The sequence below is a fragment of the Procambarus clarkii genome, chromosome 64, assembly GCF_040958095.1.
Source record: "Procambarus clarkii isolate CNS0578487 chromosome 64, FALCON_Pclarkii_2.0, whole genome shotgun sequence".
Taxonomy (NCBI): domain Eukaryota; kingdom Metazoa; phylum Arthropoda; class Malacostraca; order Decapoda; family Cambaridae; genus Procambarus; species Procambarus clarkii.
In genome coordinates this window covers 8280457-8306545 of record NC_091213.1, presented here as the reverse complement: position 1 = coordinate 8306545, position 26089 = coordinate 8280457, and the positions used below count along the sequence as shown (strand labels likewise).

At 37.6% G+C, this 26089-nt stretch overlaps 2 protein-coding genes and 1 long non-coding RNA gene across 5 annotated transcripts in view; 1 reads left to right on the top strand and 2 right to left on the bottom strand.

The window, feature by feature from the left end:
* LOC123768973 (choline/ethanolamine kinase) overlaps nt 1-694 on the bottom strand; it is a 67303-nt gene extending 66609 nt beyond the window's left edge. The window contains exon 1 of the mRNA XM_045759880.2: nt 594-694. Coding sequence (XP_045615836.1) covers nt 594-651 — 58 coding nt within the window. The 5' untranslated portion in view covers nt 652-694. The remainder of the gene's footprint in view (nt 1-593) is intronic.
* The window catches only part of LOC138354721 (uncharacterized), a 416665-nt gene that overhangs the window by 80180 nt on the left and 310396 nt on the right, over nt 1-26089 (bottom strand). The gene's annotated exons all lie outside the window — the stretch shown is intronic.
* Nucleotides 2745-24963, top strand: LOC123768972 (motile sperm domain-containing protein 2). Of its 3 annotated transcripts, none has more exons than XM_045759876.2 (10): nt 2745-3041; nt 4810-5072; nt 5812-5989; nt 7388-7551; nt 8536-8741; nt 9216-9303; nt 11518-11630; nt 15440-15637; nt 15804-15932; nt 16431-24963. In XM_045759876.2, exons 2-10 carry the CDS (start codon nt 4841-4843, stop codon nt 16656-16658), a joined length of 1536 nt encoding a protein of 511 aa, XP_045615832.2. In that variant the 5' UTR covers nt 2745-3041; nt 4810-4840; the 3' UTR covers nt 16659-24963. The 3 variants fall into 3 exon arrangements, with proteins under 3 accessions (XP_045615832.2, XP_045615834.2, XP_045615833.2); XM_045759878.2 differs by lacking the exon at nt 2745-3041 and adding an exon at nt 3073-3184; XM_045759877.2 differs by lacking the exon at nt 2745-3041 and adding an exon at nt 3180-3318.

Sequence of the window (26089 nt, the reverse complement as noted above, 5' to 3'; positions counted from 1 at the left end):
ATAATTAATACAGAATTTGCAGTCATATTCAATGAAACGTGTACAAATGAAAACCTGCTGCCAGTATATACTAAAAAAGTATTTGTGTGTACGTCTGATACCATTCTACTTGTGTAAAGGAAGAAATGTGTATGTTTATCTCTCAGAATGTTCAGTAATATGTTTATTGTTTGTGATGTGTGTCTATATATGTATCAACACGTTGTACTGAACGGGGTGAGAATAGCTTGAGCTACATCGTCCCTTTGTATGTATTTTACCTCAATAAACTTATTTTCAATTTTAATTTTTCTCTAATGAAGAACTCGAATGTCAGGAACATTAAAAATTTGCTTGTTTTACGACCAGACGGTTTGGATAACGTAACACTCCAGAAACTTAATTAAATTGCATTAGAAACTATAGTTAATCAGGTGCGATAACAAGCTAGAACCTGCGCGTACTAGTGGCTTTACAAGAGTGCAATTACTGTACTATGCTATGTATTCTCACAAACACAATGTACCTTCTTGTATATAAATAAATAAATAAATAAATAAAAATAAATGTTAACAGTGTATAAGCACTCTTAGGAAATTCAAATCCCATCTTACCTTTATTATTAAATATAGAATAATCTGAGGCGTATGAAGTAGGATGTTGCGCGTCCATGGTGTCTTGCAGGTGTTGATATCGGTGTACTGGCCGCAAGGTCTTGATATCATGTTGTGTGCTCCCTAGACCTCTCGGCCACCACCAGGGCTATCTTCTTCATTTTTATCTTATCGCCCACTGGTACTTACTGTTTCAAGTATTTTTATAAGGTTATCTTTTGAAACAACTCATTATTTTTTAATCATACATATATTAATTTATTGATTAGGCTTGCATCTCATGCTCTGGAAATTAAGATTTTGAAGCATACCACATTAATTAACTCTGATATGTCAGCTACTAATCACCAATGACACTTGCAATCAAATTCACTAACTATTAATGACATCACTAATTGCAGGAATCATTTAGGGCAGCCGAAATTAACGATAGTGTTTCCCAGCAAGATGGTTAACTTGCCAGAAGCATTCTGTCCAACACATGGTCAGGTGAAGCGTCGAATATGAGCCGCCACGAACATAGAATCAGTAGACTGACTCCAAGAGTGCACGGGAGACATCTCCCGTCACGCAGGGTGCAGTCGCACCTCCACAGATCTCTTGTATCAGCTCTTGATACTGGTAATGGCTCAAAAGGGCCACCACTTACGGGCTATTCATGCCCGTGCCAACTCTTGGGTGGCTTAATCTTCATCAATCAATCAATCCAAGAGTGGTCCAAACTCTCTGGATATGCCCCGGATCTTATCCAACACCATCGACATTTGTCGCCAAACAGGAGGGTTGTCTTTGTTGTAACCTGCTGACACAAACGGGAGAATGGTTGGGCAATGTTCTTGTACTGCGGGGAGGACGACTTCCCTTTTGACCGAGTTGAAAGCGTATTTTAAATCTAATTTTACTACTGCCTGGTCTTCAGTAAGAGAACTAATGTAGGTTCGTGCAGCATGGACCGCTGCTTCACAGCCTTGGGGGACTCCAAATCCCAGCTGGTTGGGTTGCAGCATGGTGGCTGCTTCCATTCGGATACTTCTGACAGCAGCAATTGCAACTAGGCGGCGAAGGGTATTACCAACAGCAATGGGTCTGATCCCTTCCCCTTTCTTTTTCAGGGCACATAGGAATGCACCAAAGAAGAATGGTTTGATTTCATCAGGGATTAACCCCGCGAGGCAGTTGTTGACAAACGTTGTGAATTCTGTCAGGAGCGCTTCTGCAGCTGGGCCAAGAACAGGGTTCACCATTTCCTTCACATGTTGAGGTCTTACCCCTGTGTAGCCTCCTGAGGAGCCCGGGGGAAATGAAACGATAGCTTTATAAACCTCTGACTCCCGGAAGACGAGAGGTTCCTGGTTAGGGGGGACCCTGACCTGCGGGAGAGGTCCCCCTATGGCCCTGAGGGGTGTATTTTTCTCTCAGTGCTTGGGCTGTGGTTTCATCCCTGGGCAAAATTTTGTCCCTGTGATCAACCTGAGTGCCCCGACTGTGTTGCCCTCTTCAATTTTCCTGCTGACTTGGGTACCTAATTTTCTGTTGTTGCTGAAGATCTTACTTGGTCTGGCGCGGCGGTGTTTGGGGAGGCGGATTAGGTTGTCAGTCCTAGCAAAATCCCTAATTGCTTTATTGATGGATGGGGCCAGTGTCTTGCCTCCTCTATTTGGTACACCTAAGCATACGTTGCTAAAAAGTAACAGATTGTGCCAGGTTGTTGTGTGCCAGTAACAGATTGTATATATATATATATATATATATATATATATATATATATATATATATATATATATATATATATATATATATATATATAGACCTTCTGAAGATGTATTTAATATACGAAAGTACTTAAGGAAATTCCTGTTTCATTTTTCCTCCGTGGTCTGACATTGTCATATATATATATATATATATATATATATATATATATATATATATATATATATATATATATATATATATATATATATATTATATATATATATATATATATATATATATATATATGGGTGTATTTGTGAAATGTGTCAATATTTGTCCTGACATCAATTTCACAAGCACACAAGTGTGTGTTTTTTAATCCTAAATATATGGTAATATAGTGTTTACTTCATTTATTATGCACCCCATACCCATCTTGAGGGCGGCAGTGAAAAGAATTAAAGAGGCACATAATGGGCTCAGGGACTGAACCCCACAAATCATTTAGCTAAACAAGTTATAATCTTGATGAGCTAGTTACAAGATTCAATGCACTGATTGGCAGTTATTGTTTATTGTTGTTGTGATTAGCGAGGTTACTGTGAGGGGAAGGGCGATCAGCTGGTGAGAGAGACGAGTACGGGAGACACTTAAGGGGGAGATCTTCCTCCTGTCTTATCCTTATCATGGCTATTACTGCTGCTGCTCTTTAACCACCAGGCCAAGATAACGAGGGAGAGGTTATCTTACGAGGTAAATGAGGCAGAAGTAAGAGGGGGGGGGGGGTCTTGTAGCTTTGAGAGGGGTGTGTTGGAGATTGGCTGGGTTATTTGATCGTGTTCCCTGTATACAAGATTACATATATATATCCTCCCAAATCCCTCCATCATCTCTGTGTATGTGTTATTGCCTGTAATGGCTGTAATCTTTTGTAATGCGTGATAGAAGCCTGTGGTCATGGCTGGCAGCCAGTCTGACCTTGGCACTCCAGGCACTAACACTGACTGCTTCACATACTCGCACCACTACGGTAATCACTAGTATGGTCTAACAGCATACTAGTTGCTCAAGTATAGCACATACCCACTGTGGTATAATGACACTAGTATGTCAAAATCACTTCAGACTGATTTTTGCACCTAACCTGTTAACAGTATGTGCATATGTGTGAAACATATTGTATAGTGTTTGGTGTATTGAATGGATACAAGAGTACCAAATACAGTTTTTATAAAGTGAATTTATGTATATCATTTATGTATGTATGTGTATATCGTGATCTAGCATCTGAAGATGTGTGGAGTAATTACCTAAGTGTGTAATTACCTAAACAGGATACTGAGTGTGTGTGATACTAAGTGTGTGTTTGGGCTACTGAAATGTCTTCCAAGATGTTAAGCCAGTGAGGCTTGTTTGATATACATCAGTAAACAAGCTGTATTTTATATTATCAGTAATATGTTGATCTTTAATTCACAGGAAAGTATAGATTGGAAACATATTGTGTAAACTAAGTAACTGATGCATGTTTTAAAGTTGCAATACTTAGCCTCAAGTCTAAATTACAACATAAGTTGTACTTTGCTTATCGTACTACCGAGATGGTAATTTTTAGCACTAAATGCTTTGATCACTATTGTTTTTTTACCTAAAAGAAAATATAATTTGCTGCTTAGGGAGAGAAAAACAACAGTTTTGAGCTAACTGCTGTTGGGTTAGTTTAGTCCTCGGCTAAACCTGCCCTTGCTAAATGTTACCTAAAATAATACTGTGGTGCACGAGCTCTGAAAATTTGAAACGTTGATAATACTGGATGCACTTGGAGAAAAAAAAAAAAAAAGAGGTGTTTCGGTTGATTGGGTTCACAACTGCTAGTGTGAGTGAGCAGATGGACTTTGAATAGAAGGATTACACTTGATTAACAAGGCATTGCATGCCACGATTATTACTGAAGTATGCAAGTGATGTTTGTTGCAAAGTGCATATGTTTGTGTGTACTGTATGTGTGATACAAAAACTCTTAGAGACCTCTAAGAGTCTACCTCTGTAGACTCTTAAGAGACCTCTAAGAGGAAAATGCTGTTAACATATTATTTTCTTATGATAAATGACTGAGCAGTACAATAATTGGTTGATAGTTTTGGTTCTGTACATCTCGCAAAGTACAGTGCTTATTCAGGAAAAAATTGAAAATTGTCAGAATAATGAACCCTGAATTTAAATTAAGATAGGCTAGGGCACATTGTGTTTAGATAGTTTAAGACCAGCTATATTGGCTTACTTAGAATATGATATGAGGTTAGCGTTATACATGAGAAATATATATACTTTCTACATAGTACTCTGAGCATTTTTATGAGTAGTTAATTTTGGTATCTGATTTTCCACAAGGTTCGAACATTCTGGGTTTTTGGAGTTTAGTTAATTTAAGATGTAAGTACAGTACAGTACTGTAATGATCATACTTTTAGCTGAAATATATTATATTGCACCTCTATTTGTGTGTTCCTATTTTTTTCAGTCAAAGGTACAACTTCTCGGCATAAGGTAAAATGAGTTCAGTACCTCCCGAACCAACGAAAGCTGAAATAGACCAACTTCGAAGTGCTGCACTGCAGAAGGTTGACTCTGAGGGTTTGGTATTCGATCCCCAAGATGTAAACAGAATACGTAATGATGACAAATACATTAGACGATTTTTGATGCATCACGACAATGACCAGAAGTTGGCCTTGGAGATGGTGATGGAAACCCTCAAGTGGAGATATGAAAACCAGTGCAATAGTAAGAACAGTATAATATGGTACTTTGTTTCCGTTTCTGTTATTCCCAGTTGCTTATTGAGTCTTCTGTAAACAATGATAGCCTTTCAAAACTATTCCTCTTTGTTGATGCCATATTTAGAATCTGTGCACAAATCCACAAGGGCCGTGACGAGGATTCGAACCTGCGTCCGGGAGCATCCCAGACACTGCCTTAATCGACTATATTAATAATTAATTGCCCTTGTGGATTTGTTCATTTGATGCATCATGTTAGTGTGAGCTCTGTGTGTGAAAATCTGTGCAGTTAGGGCAGGTTACCTTGAGGTTACCTTAAGGTGCTTCCGGGGCTAAGCGTCCCCGCGGCCTGGTCGTCGACCAGGCCTCCTGGTTGCTGGACTGATCAACCAGGTCAAATATACTGCACAGCTAATTGGTTTCAGTTTTGTTTCTGCGAGCCACTTCCATTGCAACCTTGTACTGTACAATGATTTCAATAAATTTACATTTTCTATAAAAAAAATTCATTTACTTCTTAAAACTGCCTTATTCATTCCAACATTCACTACTCATTTTTAATTTATTTCTGTACTTACTTGGGACTTGTGACCTGATTGACCATGCAGAATAATGGACACATGATCCTTGTGTAGACATTGTCCCGAAGGTTCATCTCACCGAGGCTGGTATGTCCACTGACCAGTGGAGCTTGTTGGTATCTATAAATAAGACTTTTTTGTTTACCCAGTTTTCTTTTTCAGCAATTACTGTGGAGAGTATACCACCAGAGTTCTTTGCAAAAGGTGCCATGTATGCACATAATCGTGATAAGGATGGGTGCAAGATGTTGATATTTGCAGTACGTCACCATCAGAAAGGCGTTCTTGACATGGACTTGCTCAAAAAGTTCTTTATATACTGGCTTGAAAGGCTGGAAAGGTAAACGGTTCCTCTGTTCTCATTGTTATAAATACGTACCTCGTTTATAATAAGCTTCGTTACTTGATATAATTTTTTCACTCCCATCCTCCTGTTTAGATATTGAAATTGAAATTGAAATAAGTTTATTGAGGTAAAATACACACAAAGGGATGAGGTAGCTCAAGCTATTCTCACCCCGTTCAGTACATCGTGTTAATACATACATAGACACACATCACAAGCAGTAAACGTATTACCGAACATTCTGAGAGATAAACATATACATTTCCTCCTTTACACAAGTACTTACAGAGACGATGTGGGCCATTGTACATATATTGACATATTGAACAATTAAAAAGTAGAATTTGGTACTATTGAATTTGGACAAATTGGTAAAGGTTTTGTATGAATGCTGCTAATTAAACTTAACCTAACCATCCTCGGCCTAATGCCTGCTGTCTGAGGCCTAACATAGTACATATATGTGCTATACTAGTCCAGGAGTATTTAAGCTTGGTTTTTAGCTTTATTTTTTCTGGGCACACTAAAAGTGAATACAGTACAGTAGTACCAAATTCTAATTGTCCATTATGTCAATATATGTTCGATGGTCCACATAGTTACAAAAAGTACTGTATTATCTGAACAGGAAAAGAGGTTGAATTTTATATAGTAAATTTTTGCAAAGATGCTATTGAAACTGTGATATTTTCTTTGTACCTGCTTAACATATTTACTACTGAAGGCAGGAGAAATTTGAATTTACCTGAAGCTACCTAAGGGGCCACTATCTGGTGGCCTTGATGAGGACAAGAAACCAGCAACTTGTCAAATGTCTCCAATTTGTCCTGATGATTTTACCAAGCTGGATTTTAAAATTCAGCAGTGTTAGCAGTTATGGCTTAGGGAGGTAGGCCGTTCCAAGGGTTTATAACCCTGTAGGTGAAAAAGCATCTTCTGCTTTCTGTGCTACATTGTGGTTTGTTGAGCTTGAATCTGTTGCTCCTCGTTTGTGTTACATCTGACCTTTTGAAGAAGTGGTCTGGATCAATATCCTCCAAGTTGTTCAATATTTTAAAAGTTTTGAGTTTAGCTCTGTCATGTCCATTTTGCAGTGTTGTTAGCCCTGTGGCCTTCAAACGTTCTTGGTATTGGAGTCGAGTTAGTTCAAGAATGATGTTTGTTGCCCGGTGCTGGTCTGTCTGCAAAGCAGATATGTCTTTCTGAAGCTTGATAGTGACCTGCAGAGTGAAAGTATGATGAAATTTGTACCTAATGAGTTTAGACATAATGTTGACAGGTATGTAAATAAATGGGCAAATGAATATACCAGGGGCAAAATGTTTCTCGATGTATAATTATCGCAACTGTGTTTACATATTTAAACATAATTATAATTTAAAAAAATTTCAGAGAGGAAAATGGAGAATGGATAACTGTGTTCTTTGACATGTGTGATACTGGAATGAAGAATATGGATATGGAGTTTATTCAGTATATGATTACCCTTTTCAAGAATTATTATCCTTGGTTCCTTAACTACATCATCGTGTTTGAGATGCCATGGTTGCTGAGCGGTGAGTACGCACCTTTGTCTCTATTTTGTTAACGAGATATTTGTTCATATATAACAATTAAATGTATACTTCTAATGAAATCCACTTTGTCTGTAGCACATTTATTGTGATATATAAATATTAAGCAAATAGAATTGGCATAAGGTGTTGAGTAGCAGTTGATGGGTAATTGATCTCAATGAGAAAGAGGAGTGGACCAGGGGCCAGATTCACGAAAGCAGTTACGCAAGCACTTACGCAAGCACTTATGCAAGCACTTACGAACCTGTACATCTTTCCTCAATCTCTGGCGGCTTTGTTTACAACTATTAAACAGTTAATGAGCTCCGAAGCACCAGGAGGCTGTTTATAACAATAACAGCTGATTGGGAAGTTTTCATACTTGTAAACTGTTTAATAAATGTAACCAAAGCCGTCAAAGATTGAGGAAAGATGTACACGTTCGTAAGTGCTTTCGTGAATCTGGACCAGGTATACAACCATGAGGAATGTCTGTGTTAGTTGTCGGTGGGAGAAATGGCATCATTCACAAACAAACTGGTGCCGGTCACTGAGGTAAGAGTGTAAATACTGTATTGAAGGGCATTCACTTTGGAACAACACTATGGAACCCTGATTCCATGGTGTTGCAGTTTGAGGTTGTTGTAGTTGTCAAAAACATTTTAATGTAAGGAAGAATGTAATAGGTATGACGGTCTAGAGACCATGTTTTAATTTCAGGTGCCATCTGGGTACTACCTTTTTGGGGGGTAGGTAGGTAGTAGGTTATTAAGTGGAGACTTAATTTGACAAACTTGTGACTACAAGAAAGTCGGTTCTGTTACAGTTTTAGCCTGACAGTCATGGTTGTGGCCCAGAGAACATAGTGAAACTTTTCTTGGGGGCCAACTGGGACAGCTTGGCTCAAGTTGCTTTTTGTATTTACTTGGCTGTATCAATGGGCCAGTTTTTGTACTGTATGTGCATGTTTTTGTCGTTTTCCAGCTATGTGGAAAATTATTAGGACGTGGCTGCCTCCAAAATCAATAGAGAAGATCAAATTTGTTGACAAGAAGTCAATACAGGACTTTGTGGACCTAGACCAGTGTCTGGCCAGCTGGGGCGGCACCGACAACTACGAGTACCAGTTTGAGCCAGAGTTTATTCCAGGGGATGAACCCATCTCCAATGGTGACTTAGAGTCCCGCAAAGTGAGATTTGATTTTGTTTTGTAAAAGTGACTTGCCAGAAGAATATTAGCCACGATGAGATGTAGATTATCACAAAATAATAAAATAATGATGGCTTTGTTTATACTGTTACAAAATTATTTGATAGTCTTTTACCAGTTTATCTGGTTGACTACATAATCCAGTAGATACTATCATCTCGTAAATTTCTTGCTGTGCTATTTGACAGCAGTTTCTCACCACTTTAAACGGTGAAATAATATATTCACTGACAATTACCAGGTTTATTTACTTATTTAGATATTGTTAAAAAGTAACTGAATATAAAAAAAAATCTTGCCTAACTTAATCTAATATTGTAGTATATATTAATCTCTAGAAAAAAAAATTGGCTATGAATGAAATTAGTGTTAAAACCACAACTGGTACTCTCATTCCTGCATCATTAGCACCATGTTTAATATTCTACCGAGAAACAAATATTTATATTTTCAGGTTCATTTTGCGGAAGGAAGTGCCTTGCCACCACTCTCGCCATTGAAGGGTAAACTACAGGGTCAACGGGTAGCTGCAACCAATGGAGGTCAGTTTATTTCCTTACCACCAGCTGAGGGGGAGGATATAACCAAAGTTGTGTACTTGCCTAGTTGCACTTGCCTAGTTGTGTTTGCAGGGGTTGAGCTTTGGCTCTTTGGTCCTGTGTGTGCCTGTGGCTGAGTGAGATGATGATGAGTGTTTCTACAAAAGTAAAAAATGAAGTTAATAAATAGAAGAACCCACAGGAAGTAAACAAATTTAAAACTCGAGAGCAATCAAATTTGTAAATGCATGGCTATAATATGGTATACTGTAGTGTTCACATAAACTTGTGATAGGATTCCAGATGTTAGAAAAGAGGTACAGTACTGTATTTGATTCATGCAAATAAATCTGATAATGTGACTTTCACAGTAAGCTGGCTGCAAGAGTAAGTAATGGTACATTTTTGAGATGAGGATGCCCAAGGAGGGAGTAAGACATCTGAGCTCTAGATAGTGAACTGTCCTGTGATGGTGTATTATGGCATCTTTAGTGATATTTAGTGCACTTTGAATATCCTGCGACTTCGATGGTTATCTTCTTATCTTGAGATGATTTCGGGGCTTTAGTGTCCCCGCGGCCCGGTCCTCGACCAGGCCTCCAGACCAGGTTGCCACACAGTCTCCCCAACTTGGTGCGTTCTCTTTATAATTACGTACTTGATGGTGTGTTAGGTTCTTTACCTTCCTCATAGTAAACATGGACATAACACCGTCGGATACCAAGAAATTTGCCCTCGGGTTACACAGCAAAGCCGCAATAGGCAATCTAACAAATGCACTTTACAATATAAATTGGGAATCTGAATTCAGTAATACACAGGATTAGCCAACATCTTCCTTTCCAAAACTTTAAGCTTCTACATCACGCACTGTCCTCTCCTCACCAAGCAAGTAACTGCCAAAAGATTAAACGTCCCCTGGCTTGCATGTGGCATACTCAAAAGCAATCGACACAACCTGAATATGAAACAAAACATAGGATTGGCCTGGTTACAGAAGAATTAGTTAAGAGATGCTCATCAATGCTTACAACTATAATAAGAAGAGCAAAACTTTCATATTATGAGAGTAGATTCAAAGAAGCAAAAGGAAACATGAAAATCACATGGAAAGCCATCTCAAACATCCTAGGATTTAAACAACAATCACATAACAAGCAGATGAAACTCTCCAAGGATGGTTACACACTTGCAACAGATTTAGAAACAGCAACTGAATTTAATAGTTTCTTTTCATCAGTTGGTGGTAACCTTGCCAGAAAAATCCCACAGACTTAGACTCGTATTACTACATAGCTTACCGGCAGCTATCCTAACTCTCTTCTCCTTTTACCAGTCAGCCCGGCAGATGTTATATCCATCATTCGTTTACTAATAACCAAAGCTGGGAACACTAGTGAAATACCATCTATGGTATACAAGAGTACCACTCATGCCCTTGCATCACCCATAGCTCTGGTATTCAATAAATCTATAGTGTCATACTTTCCCCTGATATCCTGAAAAAGGCACAAGTAATGCCAGTTCATAAAGGAGGCTATACGGCTGACATAAACAATTACAGACCGATATCTAATCTACTTATATTATCAAAAATATTTGAAAAACTATTTACAAGTGGCTCTCTTCCTATCTTGTAAAATTCAACATATTAAGTCCTTGTCAGTTTGGCTTTCTCTCCCAAAAGAGTACCATCGATGCCATTGTTAGTCTGCGTGATATAATCTAATCAAACACACTTTGGTTCTGCCAAAGTGTGACCTTTCCAAAAAAAAAAAATAATAATTCATGAGATAATTATGTATTCCTTTTCAAATAGTTGTTGATGACCAAAATGCACTGTAGAAAGAGCTGGTGTTTGTAAAAAACATAACAAAGTTGTTAAGGGTAAATGGCATAAATGGACAAAAGAAGATGGGATGGGAGGTGAAGGGGGGTATTATTAATTTGAGATGTTGACCAGACCACACACTAGAAGTTGAAGGGACGACGACGTTTCGGTCCGTCCTGGACCATTCCCAATTGACTTGAGAATGGTCCAGGACAGACCGAAACGTCGTCGTCCCTTCAACTTCTAGTGTGTGGTCTGGTCAACATACTTCAGCCATGTTATTGTGACTCATCGCCTGCATTAATTTGAGATTTAAGACTTTCCAGTTCACATGATAATCACTTGTATGCCATCACATTCACCTGATGGTATACTCTCTCTTTCAGGTGTGATGATAGAAATTGAACCAAGCGAAGGGCTGATGTTTAGTAATTGTCGCATTGGTGCTACAGCAAATATAGTACTGACCAATCCTACTGCTTCCCCTGTAGCTTTCAAGGTAGGCATTTGCAGTGCATTTAGTAAGTTGTGTATCTTTTTAATTAAAACTGCACTACAAAGAGTTTCCATGTGTCATACAGACTATTTCTAGGGCCTGGCATTTTTCTCATATTTAGACAGTGTTTTCATGTAACTAGGTGAATGTAGCTGTATTTTGTTTTGTTTTAATACAAAGGGGTTTCCTGCCCTATTGAAAGTGCTTCACATATGAAAGTGTTTTGCTTGTTTAGTGTTTTATTGTTACTTGGTTTGACAAATTCAACTTTTAAAACCTTTAGTTTATACATAGTCTAAAGTGTTGCAGGAGAGTACCTTTATAATTAAAATAATCTTTGCTTAACCACTGAACTGCGCAACGTGCCTGCAGGCCCTCGAGGGGGGGTGCGCAACGTGCCTCCGGTATTTTTATTTTTAGTGTATGATTCAAAACTCCCGTGACTACATGGGGTTCACATCAGCTTCCTCAGGGGCTCTTGTAAACAGACGCCATTGTTGCCCACCAAAAAAAATGGTGGGCAACATTCCCAGGTGTGAAGGCCACAGTACTGAGTGAGCATCCAAGGCTGGTGCCACAGCAACCAAATATATCGAAGTTTGGCTCTGCTGGCACTTCTTTTTACCCAAGATCTTGGGTTCCAACTGGTTGAATTAACAATCCTTTTTACTCTAGAGAAATGAACTTGCTTCTCTCATATAAGTGTTCTAAAGTGGAATGAGGTTGCCCCAATCTGTAATGTGTCTTTGGGGGGTTCCTCTTTCTAATGTGCTTAACACTTTGGTGCACCCCGCTCGCCACCCCTCAACTGTGCAATATGGGACCCAGGGTGTCACGGGAGTGCGCGTAAATTCTGAAAAGTGTATACTCTCTTCAACTTTGTCACCTTAATTCTCGTCCTACGAGATTAAATTTGGTATCATTGTGTTCGCAATAGAATTCTCTACAGCACTAAATGCATATAAACTCCAAAAGCCCGGCTAATTACCCGCAGCAAACAGAGAAAGTGCGAACGAGTTACCCAGGAGCGCGCAAACGCGATAAAATGTTTTCACTATTTTCACTCTGGTCACCTCAATTTTTATCCTAAGTCTTTCATTTTGGTCTCAATGGGTTTGCAATAGAATTCTCTAGAGGAACATTAGCATATAAAATAAAAAAACCTGGTCACGCTCCAACCGCCGACGAGTTGAAGACGGGCCATGCGTTAGCCGCGAGTGAGCGCTCAGCCGCCTTCCAGCTACACTCCCAATTCCCGCCCTTTTCAAGCCTTTCTTTCGCAATTTTCTTCCTGGAAGGGCCTTGTTCATGATCACTATCCATCGTGGAGTAAGTGTAGATAGTTTCTAAAGCCGCAGTAAGAAATATAGCCATGGAAAATAGCCGAAATGTTCACACGTTTGAGATGCGAGGGAAGGCGACATTGGTCACAACAGTGGAGCGAAAACAATGGGCCTACGGCATGTGCCAAGCTGCCTGAGGGCCACGAGGCTCAACAAAGAAAATGGGAAGACATCGGCGCACATTTTAAAACCAGTCCCAAAAAAATCGGATAAAAACCTGATTTTTGGCGATTATTTAAAGTGGATGACGCAATGCTGCGTCATCCCCGGAATTACCGCCAGTAAACGGATGACGCAATGCTGCGTCATGGCCGGGCGAAAGTGTTAATGAGGCATTATTTGTTTCTGCTCTTCCCCATGATATGTTTCATAAATGCACCTGTTCCTTTGCAGTCTATTATTCCCTGGACCAGGGTCTTTCCTTTTGTCCTTATTGCAGTTTTTTGTCTCCTTTGATAATTGCATTTTCTAGGTGGCTTTCTTGCTGGCTCAGGCTTCTGAGAGTTGTGTTTGCAAACTTCATACTCTTTGCATGAGGGGTTTTGTCCTGGGTGATTACTATCTCCAACCTTCACTCTTTTTTTGGATAAGAACAATTCCTCTGCATTTGATCAGGCTCCTCTGGTATTAGGTGCTTGGTTTGTCTGGCCAGAGATAAGTCATCCCTCGGTCCTGTTAATGCCAAGTGAAGTTATTTGTATGCTACTTGAGCTTCTCAAGCTGTGACTGCCAATCCTGTTTCCTTTATGCCTGTTCAAAGGCTAAGCTATCTCAGGCTATAGGCTGAACCTAACTACCTGGCATAATGTCTCTCACACATATTCTGTTTGAATTTATGCTGCAATTAGGGTTTTCTTGCCCAAACATTATGTCCTCTCTGATTGTAATGAAATTTTCCATTCTGGGCAGCCTTGGTAGCTTCCCCATACCCACCAATCTTTGCTCGTCTCGTCTTTGCTGTCCTGAAGACAGCATATGATTACCTAAGTGTAGTTACAGGATAAGAGTTATGCTCATGGTGTCACATCTTCCCAGCACTCTGTCATGTAATGCTTTGAAACTACTGTAGCCGGAGCCGGTCGGCCGAGTGGACAGCACGCTGGACTTGTGATCCTGTGGTCCTGGGTTCGATCCCAGGCACCGGCGAGAAACAATGGGCAGAGTTTCTTTCACCCTATGCCCCTGTTACCTAGCAGTAAAATAGGTACCTGGGTGTTAGTCAGCTGTCACGGGCTGCTTCCTGGGGGTGGAGGCCTGGTCGAGGACCGGGCCGCGGGGACACTAAAAGCCCCGAAATCATCTCAAGATAACCTCAAGATACTGATAGTGTTGGCCTCTACCACCTTCTCAATTAACTTCTTCCAACTGTCTACCACTCTGTTTGCAAAAGTGAATTTTCTTATTTCTTCAGCAGCTTTGTTTAGTTAGCTTAAAACTATGACCTATTCATCATAGATTTATTTGTCATGAACCTAAATCTATTTGGTCTTGAAGTACCAGGTATCGGGATTTCTTCCCTATCAATTTTGTCGATTCCCGTTACTATTTTGTACATATTGGTCATAGTATTTCCTCTTTTTCTTCTATTTTCTGATTTTGGCATATTTAATACCTCTAACCTCTCCTCGTAGCTTTTGTCCTTCAGTTCCGGGGAGCCATTTAGTTGTATGTCTTTGCACCTTTTCCCTGTGATAGAGGATGCATGTAGGCTGAACCATTAGTCAGAATTTTACAGTATTGTGACAAGACTGAATTAAGAAGACAATTAAGCCTGAATTAATTAACCTGAATTAAGAAGACAAAACTACAAGAACAACTTTAGAAAAGAACAAGAGCAAAGATAATGATATGATTACATTTAAAATAGAAGGAAATGGACAAACTGAACAAAGCCAGCATCTTTAAATTGAAAGCAAAATAGAACAGGCAGACATGACTTGTAAACAAGTTGAATGCACTGAAAGAAGTCATGAAGACCACATTAGTCTACAACTTCAAAGGTGAAAGACATTCTGTCAAACAACTTCAAACACCAAAGATCCTTATTAACATCATGCAAGTTAAAATATAAAACAGACCAGGTACAAAAATAATAAAGATGTAGATCCTGCTCCTCTGTAGTCACTATTAAGTAAACACAGACATAACCCCCAACCATGAGCCTGTACATAGCTCGGCAAGTTCTACTCGCTACACCATCCCGAGATATCTAGACTGGAAATACATTTCTTTAGGGGTCTCATTCCATCAAACCATATCTAGCTTGATTTTGTTGTGGATTTATTTTAGCCATATACAGTACTTTAGTTTTTGATAAATGCTTGACAAATAGATGCTTCATCAAAGTCAATCCGTCTAAGTGACTAATGTAATTGAAAAGGATGAATGGCTACAGTATAGTGGAAGAAATTTGTAAGCATTTTTTTACCATTACTTCTAAGACTAATCACTTCTGCATTCTTTCTTCAGATAAAGACTACATCTCCAGAGAAGTATCGTGTACGTCCTTCAGTAGGTATTCTGGAGGCTGGCATACAACTGGAGATTAGTGTAACTGTGAGTGAACAGTTGGCACCTTCAGCTCTAGTTCGTGACAAGTTTCTTGTGATGGGAGCTCCAGCGTCCTCAAGTAACCTCAGCTCTCAGGAAATTTCTCAGTTATTTAAGGTTAGCAGGCATAAATTATATTTTATATTTTTTAAAAGCTAGCATGGGATACACAAGTCACTAATAGAGAAAGCATCGTATTTATAATACTATTGCCAGTTTAATTTTCATTGTAAATGAGGAAAAAATTTAAGTTTTACAAATAGTCTTTTTCATTATACTCCAGAATATTGCTAAAGAGGAACTCTTTGAGACACGTCTACGGGTTGGCGTCTCTGCTGCAGATGCTGCCTCTGATGCCTTGACAACTTCCGCTTTAAAATCATCATCAGTCTCTCCTGAGCTCTTGTCAAAGGTCAGTCATCGAAATAAAGTGTGTGTGTTCCCAAACAGTATTCATATACAAACACACTGTATGTACAGTGTATTTATATATATATATATACTGTATATACTCTTGCTTGGATTCAATTTAGGCTTGATTGTGTGTCCAGCTTCCATTAATATCCCCCCTTGTCCTACCTCCTTTTAATTTCCACAACCAGCTCATGTACTGCCTCTGTTTTTTTGCAATTTTGCTGAGAGCTGCACAGTGTTTTCTGGAGATTATGCTGTGTCACCCCATTTAATTCAAAGCTAGTCTCTGGTGCTTAATGTTTTCTGGGTGGTTCTTGGTGGTATTTTTCCCCCCACTGATAGCCGTTATTGATGGGTTGAGTCGTCTCCAGTGCCTAGAATGTTGTCCTGCCTATTGGTATATGAACCTTGCCTGACACTCGGGATACTTGCCCTTTGAGAGCGACAAACTCTTTCTGCTTGGAAAAGTGAATTTCGTATTTTTGTTGCATTTCAGATCGATCAGCTTCTTCATCGCCAGTCTGCCGTAGAAGAGCAACTTCGTACAGCCAAGAAATTCGTCTTCATTACGCTCATTGTGATGATTGGGATCCTCATTTTTGTAGTCATGGCAACCAACAATATGACCTCTAGTCTTCTTCTGTACACTACAAACAGGCGTAGTGCCAGCACAATGCAAGGTGAAACTATACATAATGAGCAGGAAAATAATGTCGAGTTATAGCATCTTTCTAGTGGGTATACTGTAAGGGAAATTTGCTTCACCTTGAATGATATCGGATATTATTTTCAGTGTGTGATGTAAACTCGTAAGCTCCTCCAGTGCATCTTTAGTTTTTGATTTGATGCTGCGTGTAAACTTGGTGTAAATTTGCAACTTCGATCGATTAGTCATTTTCTATACATATAAATTCTGGTACATAATGGAGCACTGAAGGTGTATAAATGTGTTATGTGGATTATGTGCATATATACCGGATAATATAAATAAATCTTAAAAAAAAAGTGTGTACTGTATTATTATATATAATATACAGTACTCTATACTCTACAATATATTATATACTCTAATATATGGAACATTATCTTATAATAAAGTAATATATGTTGTAATATTATATATAATAATAACTTCTATTGTAGTGGATATCTTTATTTTACTATATTCAAAATTAATTGGCTGTTTAACATGCACAATTGTTTTTTCTGCCGACTGTACCACATTTAGTTTTTTGTGTTATATCTTCAAAATGAAATGATGAGAAACACATTGTTAAAAGTTGTAGAAGTAGATTATATGATGTAGTGTAGATTATAACAATTGGTCTCTTGTTGAAAGAGATTGCTATACCATCAATAGAGTAGTGCTTAGTAATACTAAGTACTGATTAGTAGATACCATCTGCTTAGTGCGAGAGACTTGAAAATTGTAATATGGATTGCAGTCGTATAGTAATTTGCAATTATAGAACTGGGTGTAGTTTGACTATTGGCATATTCAACAGTAAATCCACACATTTTGTCATTCCATTGTTTTTACATTCAGTATTTATTTTTGCCAACAAAGCATTAAAAAAAATTAATTTTTCAAAGATACCAAAAAATTTGTAATGAAACTTTAGTTGATGTGCTATGAAGGAAACCTTGCATCATTGAAAAACTATAAAGTACAATTAGGGCCAGGATTCAACGAGCATTTATGCATCTCTTTGTGAACCTGTACATGTTTTCTCAATTTTTGGTGGCTTTGGACTTCCAGGACGAGCGTGTGTCTTGCTTTCCGACCGTCCCTCGCGGTCACTTGTCCCTCGATAGTATTCTAGGGGAATTGGATACTTTTGATATCGTTCGCCTTATGCGTTTTTGTTCTCATATTGGCATTCTTGGTGATATTTAGCGCCCTCTGATTATTTTGCACTTTGATGGTGCCACATAGCCTTCCCAGTTTGGTGCCTTCTTTTGATAATTACCTTACCTTTGGTGTCTTTGTTTATTAAGCAGTTTATGAACTCCCAAAACACTGGGAGGCTGTTTATAGCAAAAATCAAATTTAGATTTGAAAGTTTCAATGCTCGTAAACTATTTAATGAATGTAAACAAAGCCACTAAATATTGAGAAAGGATGTACAGGTTTGTAAGTACAGGTAGATGAATAAATGCTCGTTGAATCCTGGCCAAGGTAACCATGACAACAGCCAATCACAGCACTATCTTGTGCATGAGGCTACAAATTGGATTAACCCGAGAGATGCATCGATCCCGAAAGGAAGTTTTTCCTGCGGATCAAACCAGTTTAACAACTATTTTGTATCTCTTTATTTTACATTTATTGATGGCCCACAAAGTCATAAAATACAAGGAACAATGGCTAGGAGAGAAAATAAGTCGGGACAATTTTTTTGATAGGAGTATATTTCATGAGAATTCTGTGTGTGTGTGTTAGGTAGTTTGAATGTGTTAATAGAAATTAGTACATTTGAACAAATCCACAAGGGCCGTGACGAGGATTCGAACCTGCGTCCGGGAGCATCCCAGACACTGCCTTAATCGACTGAGCTACGACAGGGTAGATTAAGGCAGTGTCTGGGATGCTCCTGGACGCAGGTTCGAATCCGCGTCACGGCCCTTGTGGATGTGTTCATTTGATGCATCACGTTAGTGTGATCTCTGTGTGTGATTAGTGCATTTGATTATATGAATACCACAACAACTTACAATTGTACATGTTTAGTGATTCAAAGCTGTGATGCTTATAGATCATGTAAACTTGAGTGAAATTGAAGCAGTGTCTTACAGTAGTTGCTTGCTTGTGCTTCAGTATAAGTACAAAACCACGAGTGTTGTCATGAAGAAGACAAGGTGATAGTAGAAATCTTCGGTTGGAGTCTGTTTTGGTATGAAAAAAAATGCACCTTCATTGTAAACGGCTTTGTAATCTTAAAAATATGAGGAAAATGTTCAAATTTGTGAAGATATTTTTTTAGTGCCTCACTGATAAGTTTTATAATGCTTTAGATTCTTAAAGTAAGGAAATACAAGTTTATTCTAGAAATTGAGCAGCAAGAGCAGTCTTGGCACCAATAAATAAAAGTAAGGGGTATGCAGTAACCCTGGCTGGTATATATGGTAAAGGGTACACAGTAACCCTGGCTGGTATATATGGTGTAAGGTACACAGTAATCCTGGCTGGTAAGTAGGTAAATGGTACACCATAACCTTGGCTGAACATTGTGCTGTCTATCATATTGAATGTGGTGTGGCTTCTGTTATGTGTACTGTATAGTTGTTTCCGTGTGTGTATATCTGCCTGGAACCAAACCAAGACCAATATGCAGTATACCACTCCCTTACAAAACTGAAAGTGGCAAAAAACTATCTTTGGTTAATTACTTTAAACATGGCTTGCATCTGCACATGTACTACTACAGATACTTTACAAGTGAAGATGAAGAGTAACTTTTTTAGAAGATTGTTATTGTTTTAGAGCTTTAAATATAGTCAAGGTTATGGTAGTGGAAGTAAATGGTTTTAGGCATGCCATCTTCCACCTTATTGTTGCGGCATTAAATACAGAGCACTGTACTATTAACTCCTGCATTAACATTAATGGAATGATTGTGTGGAGAGACCCAGCTTAAAATGTGAATGCTTTGCTAAAGCTGTCCCCAACAGCCTCATTTCTTGCAAATTGGCATTCGATCTCTGATCGCCCAAGTGGTTGGGCACCATTCCTTTCCTCTGACCAATCCCAGGTCCTTCTCGTATCCCGTTCGGAGTGCTATACTGTATAGTCATACTGGTTTAGTGCTTTTCTTGATTATCACTTTACCTTACCTTGCAAAAGCTGTTCTTTCAGCAAGCCCCAGGCTACAATGCTGTGTAAATCCATAAATCCATAAGGGCTGTGATGAGCGTTCGAACCTATTCATGCTGTATAAATCATAGCATGAGAAATTGGATGATACTGTTGAGACTTTTTCACTTTTTTTCACTTTTCATCACTGCATTCCATTATAGTCACAAATTGCGTCATCTGCTTCCTTTGCTATTTTTTTTTTTTTTTTTTGGGGGGGGGGGGGAACATCACTAGTACCAGTGCCATACTCCCTTTACCAGATGATTGCAAGCCCAGCCACGGTCATATTCTTCTAATTACTCTGCCTTCTTATCGATGATAAGGCTCTTACCCCTTGATTGATGTTTCCATACTACTCCTACCGCACAACATGGATTCAACTCGCAAATACTGTAACGATATATCAAAATAAAAGCCAGTGTAAATTCTTGAGTAACGAGGTCAGAGTGCGCTAACAAATGAAGAAAACGTATGTAGCCTGTACATTTGCCTTGTCCTGCCTTGGCCTGTCTTGTCTGCCTTGGCCTTGTTTTAGGAGGCCTGGTCGACGACCGGGCCGCGGGGACGCTGAGCCCCGGAAGCACCTCAAGGTAACCTCAAGGTTGCCCTCAAAGTAGGTCTGGATGCCTTGGGGAAGGGGGGAGGGGGGGGGGAAGGAAACCAGCATTGAATGTAATGAAACGCCATTTTCTAGATGAGCCACCGGGGCTCCCCACAGAAAATTACTTACTTATTTGTGCACTTTATAGTACATTACAAACTTGGCAAATCATTTACAAAATATTAATTCGTTGTTTCAAATACAGTAATTGAAAAATAAAAAGTAAGATTAGCAAAATATGAAAAAATTATAAATTTGTGATGAACTGACAATATGGGTTTCACCACATTTCCCTCTCATTTTTTTTCCATAAGTACAAATTTGGGGAAATTCGGTAGTTATTTTGATCTGTTATTTAGTGATCAAGTACATGGAGGTCCAGATTTGGGAGGTCGCAGTGTATTGTCATTTCATTGCAATTTTTTTGTAGATTTTATTATAAGGAATTGTTCTTTGTTACCATAGTGCTCAAAATCATATTATTAATTTCTTGGTTTGTGTGTTATTTTGCATGTGAAATTTAGACTTGTGTTGCTGCCAAGATGACTGCATGCATAGCTCTTGTGCCTGTAAACCTTTTACTGTTCTCATTAGTCTTGTGTTTGGAGGAAAATAAATAGGTGATGTTTGCGAATATTAAGTGAACAAATCGGTGTCCAAATTAGTAGAGAAAATTAAGTCATTTTATTAATGAATCTGAAGTACTGTACTGATGAATGTATTTTACCTTATTATAGGAAAAACTTAAATTTTGTTCTTCAGTAAACTGTCCCAAAATGACTTTGGCATTATTTGTCTTATATTCTTTAGAGTTGATCACTGCCATTGTATGACCCTGAATAGCTAACTTCTTGCCTTAAAAGATGTGCTAAATATATATTAATGTGTGGCCTGGGTACTGTAGTATAGTTTGGAGTATGTTTATGTAATCTAGCTTTCATAAATAACATTGATATATCTTATAAAGTTATTGAATATAGATTTTAATAAATGGTGTACTATATTTAGATGTAAAGAGAGAGAAATATATAAGCAATTTGACGTGAAACTTATACGAACATAGCTAAAAAAAAGCTTGACTCGTAGCTATTTGATAAGTACAGTAATTGGGTAACCTCAGTATGGATACCTCATTTGAAATGGTTTATTAATGGGTAAGACAGGTGTTTGTATGCTAATGACATAAATCCCAGGTTCTTGTGAGTAAATGTTCTGTAGGTTTTTACAATTATTAATTCACCTGTTTCATATTGAGGAAGTATTCCTAGCAGAGAATATAATTTTGTTTAAATGAGCATTATGATAATGGATAATATATTTTGCTGTGCAGCTTTACAATCTCTGATCAGAATATTATTAGGCAGTATACCTTTGGGAAGGGAGAAGAGCCATTGATATACTTTGTATGAGGTACCAATACAATACAATACAATACAATACAATTTTATTTAGGTAAGGTACATACATACAATAAATATTTACAAGGATTGTTTAACCAGTTTTGTTGTATTTTATCGAAGCCCTTTAAATTTAAAACTTCTGAGAAACGCTCACAGTAGTGTAGTGAGTCGTGTCTATACGAGCATGTAACAATGGAAAACAGAGATTGTGTAAGCAAATTCACAGGTTTCACTGATGGTTTGTGATGGATATCTCTTGATAAGTAAATTGATATCAAATAATCTAGCAAATTGGATGAATTAGATTTGTTTTTTCTATCAAAGTGGAGGAGGCAATGTACAGTAGTTAAGAGATGATAATGGTTCATTTTCAGAATAGTTGCAGTTATATATTTTCCTTTAGCTTTCATTTGTATGATTTTTGAAGTATTGATATAAAAATATGGAAAACACACCTGTTAGGCATTATTAATGTTACTCTGAAAGTATTATGCCATTATGGGTTATAGTTTTAATCATTTCTTTTCCTATTTAAAGTGTGCATCATTTTCATTTTAGTCATTAAAGATTTTTGAACAGTTATTTAAAGACATAATGTGCAAATTAGATATTTAATTTATATAAAATAATATGTTCTTCAACTGCTGTAATGTCATTGTAATTATGTATTTCATTTGGCTGTGTTTTGTTTTTTAGTACGTACAATATGTTATAACTTGGGAAAATTCTGATGGGTTAATCAGCCGCCAAGATGGCACTTTGAGTAAGGTGGCAGTTGACAATCTTAAGAAAAGGCTTTTAAAGAGCGCCTACTGTCATATGATGGGTGATGTATAGATCTAAGAGTTGAAACCTAACTAATATTTCTTGCTCTGATTATTTAGGCTTGACTCTATTGTAAACTTCTATATACTGTAAATACATTAAAGTGAACTCTCAAAGTGTTTGAGGTACACTTTCCTGGAGATTCTTGTGCAAATGAATTTTATGCAAATTGATTTGAGGATTACTGTATATGGGTTAAACAGGGGATGCATTACACAAATTTCCTAAAGTCTGTTTATTTTTCACTCGTCTGACACCGCAGATAGTGACAACTCACCATACTGTAATAATACATGTTTGATAATAGTGCTGTATGATTACAGCACATTGTATCATCTCTAAGAGTGGTGCCATCTACACAGTTATATAATTTGAACAGACGAGGGTGTGATTATACTATCATGTATATGCTCTACGGTAAAGATAAGGAAATATGCAGACAATGCCACCATCACTTGTACTGATATGCAGCTCACTTTTTTTATTGTCCATACACCACAAACTTTATTATTTCATAATACTGTAATACTTTATGAAAATATGGAAAGAAATCATGTTAAATATCCATGTGAGCCACTCCTGTATGTTTTATTTTTTTTTAGTATCCTTTAGTAAATAAAACCTGTACTATACATGTAATTGAAATTGAAATAAGTTTATTGAGGTAAAATACACACAAAGGGATGAGGTAGCTGAAGCTATTCTCACCCCGTTCAGTACATCGTGTTAATACATACATAGACACGCATCACAAACAATAAACATATTGCCAAACATTCTGAGAGATAAACATATACATTTCCTCCTTTACACAAGTAACTATACATGTGAGTCCATACTTTTCAAACATTTAAATTGAGGTTTTCTATACATAAAATGGTCAGTTTTTAGTACTGTAGTTCTACTGTAGTTATTGGCAAGTGTGTAATTAAATGTAGTAATGATAAAGTTTTTCAACTGTATACTGTAACAGTACCAGTTGGTTTGTAATGTTCATGGATACACAAAATGCATTGTAGATCCACATATAAAATGTTTTAACTGGTGATAAATTTTTTTGGTAAATTCAACAATTTACACATTTTAACACTGTACTTAGACCAGTAGAGATTCAAAATCTAGTTGTAAATTAAAAGTTTATCTTATAAATTCTTCCTTCAGATGACATAAATTTTCAATGTGCACCAAGATTTGTATCTTCATTACTCGTGTGTAAATGTCAATCTGCATAACAGGTTTGCGATACAAGTCGCTCAACAAAACAATTAGAAAACATTAGTTTTTTGTAACATTCATGACAATTTAAATAAGGTACTGGTATATACTCTATTGCATCTGAAAATGTGTGGAATTTGTCTGCTACATATCCATCGTATGACTGAAAACTGGTTATTAAATTTTGTCGTAGTCGATTATCTTTGAACCAAATGTCCTTGAGGAGTAATAACATAACCTTTGATCAAACTTGGTATATTGTATACATATGTTGCCTTGATAAGATTGCTAGTGCTCTTGTCCAAGCAGTTGATAAAATGATTTTATAATTGCTGTCAGTGTAATGTTTGTTTCTACTGACTTTTTTTTTTTTCATTTTTTTAAGGAAATGGCTAGAAAGAGAAACAGACAAACTGGATGTTGTATTGTCAAAGATGTGAAAAATCTAAATGGATCCTATTATTTTTTGTGAGAATTATCTGCAGCTCTCTAATTTGTGATATATTTGCTTGTTCTTTTCTTTATATTGGTTAATTTGTAAATGTACCGCTTTAAAGACTTGCTGAAGAGCACGGACCTAGTCAGATTTAGTTTCAGTATTAATGGCATTTAATTATATCTCCGTGGTGTAGTGGTAAGACACTCGCCTGGCGTTCCGCGAGCGCTATGTCACGGGTTCGTATCCTGGCCGGGGAGGATTTACTGGGCGCAATTCCTTAACTGTAGCCTCTGTTTAACGCAACAGTAAAATGTGTACTTGGATGAAAAAACGATTCTTCGCGGCGGGGATCGTATTCCAGGGACCTGCCCGAAACGCTACGCGTACTAGTGGCTCTACAAGAATGTAACAACTCTTGTATATATCTCAAAAAAAAAAAAAATTGATTTAATGCTAACAGTGTACACACTAAAGTACAAATACTGTATATTGTTGCAGAAGTCAGCCTCCTTTGCTACCTTAATGTTTTGTTCTTGTTTACTTTAGTGTCATGATGAGCGGTAGGAATTTATTTTGAAATTGTTTATTTTCCTAATTATTTTGACTTAATCATTTCCTTGATGTTAGTGTTAAGTACAATACATAGATAATTCTCAAGTATTTCATGGAATCAATAAAAATATTAAGTTGAAATTGTTTTATCTGCCTTTTACCTATTTAATAAATGTGCATGCAATAATTAAATTTGAATTGTGCCTCTTATTTTTTTGTATAACTGACTAACAGAATTTAACAAAAAATCAAAACAAAGTGCCTGTGACTTTTGGATGATTAGCCAAAACTTTTAGCTTTAACCTTGACCTCTGTAGAGTCTGGCATCAAGTATCAGGTCTCCTCTTTCAAATATTTTGTAATTACAATTGGTGTTCTCTTTTTTTTTTTTGTAATTTGCATTTAAAATTGTGTACCAAGGCAGTTTCAATCACATCATTTAACTCATTCCTCTTGTTTACAACTCTTAATACTGAAGGGCTTTGATATCCTGGTGACAACCTGTAGCTGTTAGCCTATAGCTGGGATCCTGACTCTTGGGTCACATGTGACAAGCGTCACATGTGGCCCCGTGTTGCATGTTGGAAAGGGTAATAGTTTGGTCTCGGGGAGTGGGGGTTCTATTTATCTAACTATATATATGTATGTATGTATGTATGTATGTATGTGTGCATGCCCAAAATGCTATGTGTGCTAGTGACTTTGCAAGTTTAGTTTAGTTCATTTATTATGCACCCCATACCCATCTTGTGGAAAGGGTTACAGAGGCACATAATGGGCTCAGGGACTGAACCCCACAATTCATTTAGCTAAGCAAGTTACAAGAATGTAAAAATATCAATGCTATGTATTGTACTCTCATAAACCCAATGTACCTTCTTGTATATATATAAATAAATAATTATTATATTGTACAGTATTGTATATTATTATGGGTGAGGAACTCGTTAGGAAAATTAAATACTCAAGAGTGGCCAGTTTCCTGTTCCAGTGCCTCAGTGTCGTGATCTAGAGAGGAAATGCTTCCTGTATCCTGGGCACACACTCTACCTCCGAAGAATTGGATGAGGTCTTCGAACAGTGATTGTTATGTGTGTGTGTTCTGTAAACTGTAACAATGTAATACAAAAAATAGGGGTTTTAGAAGAAAATATTGACGTGTTCAGTGAGAATTCACAAGGTCTTTTCTGAATACTCTTTTATTTTCTTCGAGACTATGGTTCCCTACAATTGCACCGGAGGTGGTAACTCTAAATATAATATAATA